Below are 3,268 nucleotides of genomic sequence, written 5' to 3' on the forward strand. Positions count from 1 at the left end.
CATCCTATATGGTACCATCGATTTGGGATGCAAAAGTCACATTTTATCTAAAAATAAATATTTAAGGTTAAATTATTTTTCTATTTGAAAATAATGTTTAAAAGTAATTGAAATATTTCTTAATACCCATTTATCTTTTTTTTGATTTTTTTTAGTTTTTGGACCAGTTTCACTTCCGCAAATACGACACAAACTATCCTGCTAACATTTTTGACCTATTGATTTAGCTTTATCTTTTTTTTTTGTTTCTTTTTAAATGTAATTTTATATGAAAGTAATATAAATATTTTTAACACTATAAACAACCCTACTAACCTCCTTCATCTAATAGTAGCTGCACCACTTTCTTCCTATATGCATTCACTTCTTCAATTGGAAAGATGGTCACCAATTCTTCTCCATTTATATAATTTTCAGCAAGCTAAAATAGGTCTGCATATATCACAAGTGAGAAAATTCACACACATTTTGAAACTCAACTGTTGATGTTGTAAATGCCAAGGTTACTTGTACACATAATGATAATAATAATATAAGAATAAAAACAATATTATATAAAATATATCATTTTTTCGTTTAGTTAAATAATGTTACTTTAAGGCAAAATACTCCACATGATATACTGTCAGCTTGTTTAGCATGTGGCGATATTAATATTCTAAACTTTTCAATAATACCATATCTCTGTTGTAAGTAACGACTGAAGTATAATAGTAGAAAAATTATAAAAGATAAAAAAACAAAATTTTGAGATACCAATCACTAGATTAAAAAGTCATCATACTTCCATTTGGATTCTTCTTTTTTTATGGAATTAATCGGCTCTCCCATAGGGTTTATATAATAAATGGTTTTATCATCTGGTTTAATTATCTAAAGCAGAAGTAAATTTCAATGTTAAGTTTTAACTTTGGTTCCCTGTAAAAAAGCTCACTGAAAATTAGGTTTCTTGAACTCAAAGAAGTTAATTATTTCAAAAAACTATTTTACATACAGCCAGCATCCAATGGAATTTTGCCACCATGCAGCATATTAACATTTCTAATTTAAAGAGCTCTTTCTGTAAATAAATTTGTATTAATTAAATTATATATATAAATATATATATAAATATATATATATATATATATATATATATATATATATATATATATATATATATATATATATATATATATTTATATATATATAATTTAATTAATAACTATCATTAATTATTTACATTATTTTTTAGCTAAAAGTTTGTGAATACCTCATGCCGTCTTTGTATTAAATCAGTATTAATTGGCAACTCGTCCAGTGAGAGCAACCAGCTGCTGACAATACTTCGATTCGATTCTTCACAGCATTAATAAATGGAATGACATTCAATTTATTGTTTTATATTTAAATTAAAATTTTTTTAATTTAAATAAAGACAAATTATTAATACTGTCTGTTTTGTACAAAAATTCAATTCATTAATCATTCTTTTTTTTTACTGTTTACTAGTAGTTTTAGATAAATATAAACAACTTCGTCACTCAGACATTCGTTTAAAGTGTCTTGTAATGAATAATCATATATCTTGCAGCCACCTAAATCTGGATATATACCCATAATGGCTTTTACAGGGTTTACAATACGGAGATATTGTAAACCCTGATACTGACCTATTAATAAAATGTAATAATAATTAATTATTCAAGCATACATTCATCAAATAAAACAACGACAGTATTTTATTTGATGAATGTTTTATACTTTATGCTTTCCACCAATGAATGTTTTTTTTCGATTTCTATTTCATTTTTTGTTGTAATTGTTTCTAAAGTAGAGGGTACAAAAGTCTTTCAAATTAGAAAAAATTGGTTGTCTAGCAATAATATTCATGAAACTCTAGCTTTCTTTTTAAAAGTTAAAAAAAGTAGTTATTGGAAAACTTGTATATAAGTTGTGCGCATACCTTTATCACAATGCCTTCGAGAAATTTCTTAACATGGGCTCTTTTGTGGGTTCCTTTTATAATAACTTTATTACTACTCAGTTTGTAGTTTCCACATTTTATAATATCGCTTATTTCATAAGGTCCTTTAAACCGTGGCTTGAAAGCTGCGCCTTTGCTTCTCCTCCTTCTAATATCAAGTAACAAAACTTTGTCCCCAATTTTAATGCATTCTTTATTAGATTTGATATTTTTTGAAACTCTTTTATCGTAATATTTTTTTGTTTCTTTTGAGCTTCTGTAATATTCTAAAATTTATAACTATTGTAATTAGAAGAAAAAAAAAGATGGTATCTTAAAAAGTAAATTAAAGTTAAGTGGTATAAGTGATTACTTTAGTGACCAAATTGGTTAAGTTTTCAATATGAATTTTATTTTTTTCGATTTCAGCTTTAACTTCATCTTCATTTGCGGGGAAAATACCGACCTCCTAAATAACAATGCATACTGGTATTGGTATACTAAATTATGAGTGTAAAGTAAATAAAAGTGTTTAAAATGATATCCAAATATACTTACTTCTTTGAACTCACTTCTGCAAACAGGTAAACGACTACCAAACATCAACTCAAAAGGTGACACTTTTGTAGACGTTTGTCTTTCAATTCGTAATGGATATAAAACTATATCTAGAAACTCATCCCAGTTTGACTGGTTTTTGTCGACAAGTTTTCTGATTTTTTTAATTAACGTAATTTCAAAATAATGATGTTATTATCATTATTTTATTTTGAACTTAAACATTGATAAAATAATGCACACCTTTTTATATTTTTGTTTGTATTTTCATCTTGTCCATTTGTTTGAGGGTGATAAACAGCAGTTCTTCGTCGTTCGATACCCAAGATCTTATATACCTCGTCGTTTAACTAATCAAATAACGGAAAAAAATGAATTATTTTTATTACTTGCTATTGTAAAGCTGTATTATACAAAATCAAAAGGTTTTATTCTAATTCATCCTTAAAGGATTCGACATAATGTTGTTCCTACGGGTCTGCATTACATAAAAAAAATTAAAAAATACCTCATTGCAAAACTCAGTTCCATTGTCAGTAAGTATGACGGATGGAAAACCAAAGGTTGTAACTAATATTCGCTCTTGCTACTGTTATTGCTTCTTTATTTGGTAATGCGTAAGCAATTGGCCTTTTAGAAAATAAATCGGTGCAACTCATGAAGTATCTGTTACCCATTGATGTTTTAGTAAATGGTCCGGCGAAGTCTAAACCAAGAATTTCCTTGTGGTCTAAACACAAAACTTCAACATAATGCAACATAACA

At 26.8% G+C, this 3,268-nt stretch overlaps 1 protein-coding gene across 1 annotated transcript; it reads right to left on the reverse strand.

Annotated features, from left to right (window-relative positions):
- Positions 1 to 201: 201 nt before the first annotated feature.
- On the reverse strand, positions 202 to 1,305 carry LOC136084122 (uncharacterized). The gene is made up of 6 exons (XM_065804270.1): positions 1,253 to 1,305; positions 995 to 1,060; positions 785 to 873; positions 595 to 700; positions 316 to 421; positions 202 to 248 (listed from the first exon to the last, which is right to left on the reverse strand). Exons 2-6 carry the CDS (start codon positions 1,037 to 1,039, stop codon positions 202 to 204), a joined length of 393 nt encoding a protein of 130 aa, XP_065660342.1. The 5' UTR covers positions 1,040 to 1,060; positions 1,253 to 1,305.
- Positions 1,306 to 3,268: the final 1,963 nt, after the last annotated feature.

Source organism: Hydra vulgaris, chromosome 08 (genome assembly GCF_038396675.1).
Source record: "Hydra vulgaris chromosome 08, alternate assembly HydraT2T_AEP".
Classification (NCBI taxonomy): domain Eukaryota; kingdom Metazoa; phylum Cnidaria; class Hydrozoa; order Anthoathecata; family Hydridae; genus Hydra; species Hydra vulgaris.

Bases quoted from the DNA above. Each gene is read 5' to 3' on its own strand.
- LOC136084122 (XM_065804270.1), bottom strand. From the start codon at position 1,039: ATGTTAATATGCTGCATGGTGGCAAAATTCCATTGGATGCTGGCT. The intron at 874-994 runs GTATGTAAAATA...CTTCTGCTTTAG, and splicing joins AATTCCATTGGATGCTGGCT to ATAATTAAACCAGATGATAA. The intron at 701-784 runs GTATGATGACTT...ATTATACTTCAG, and splicing joins AAAGAAGAATCCAAATGGAA to TCGTTACTTACAACAGAGAT.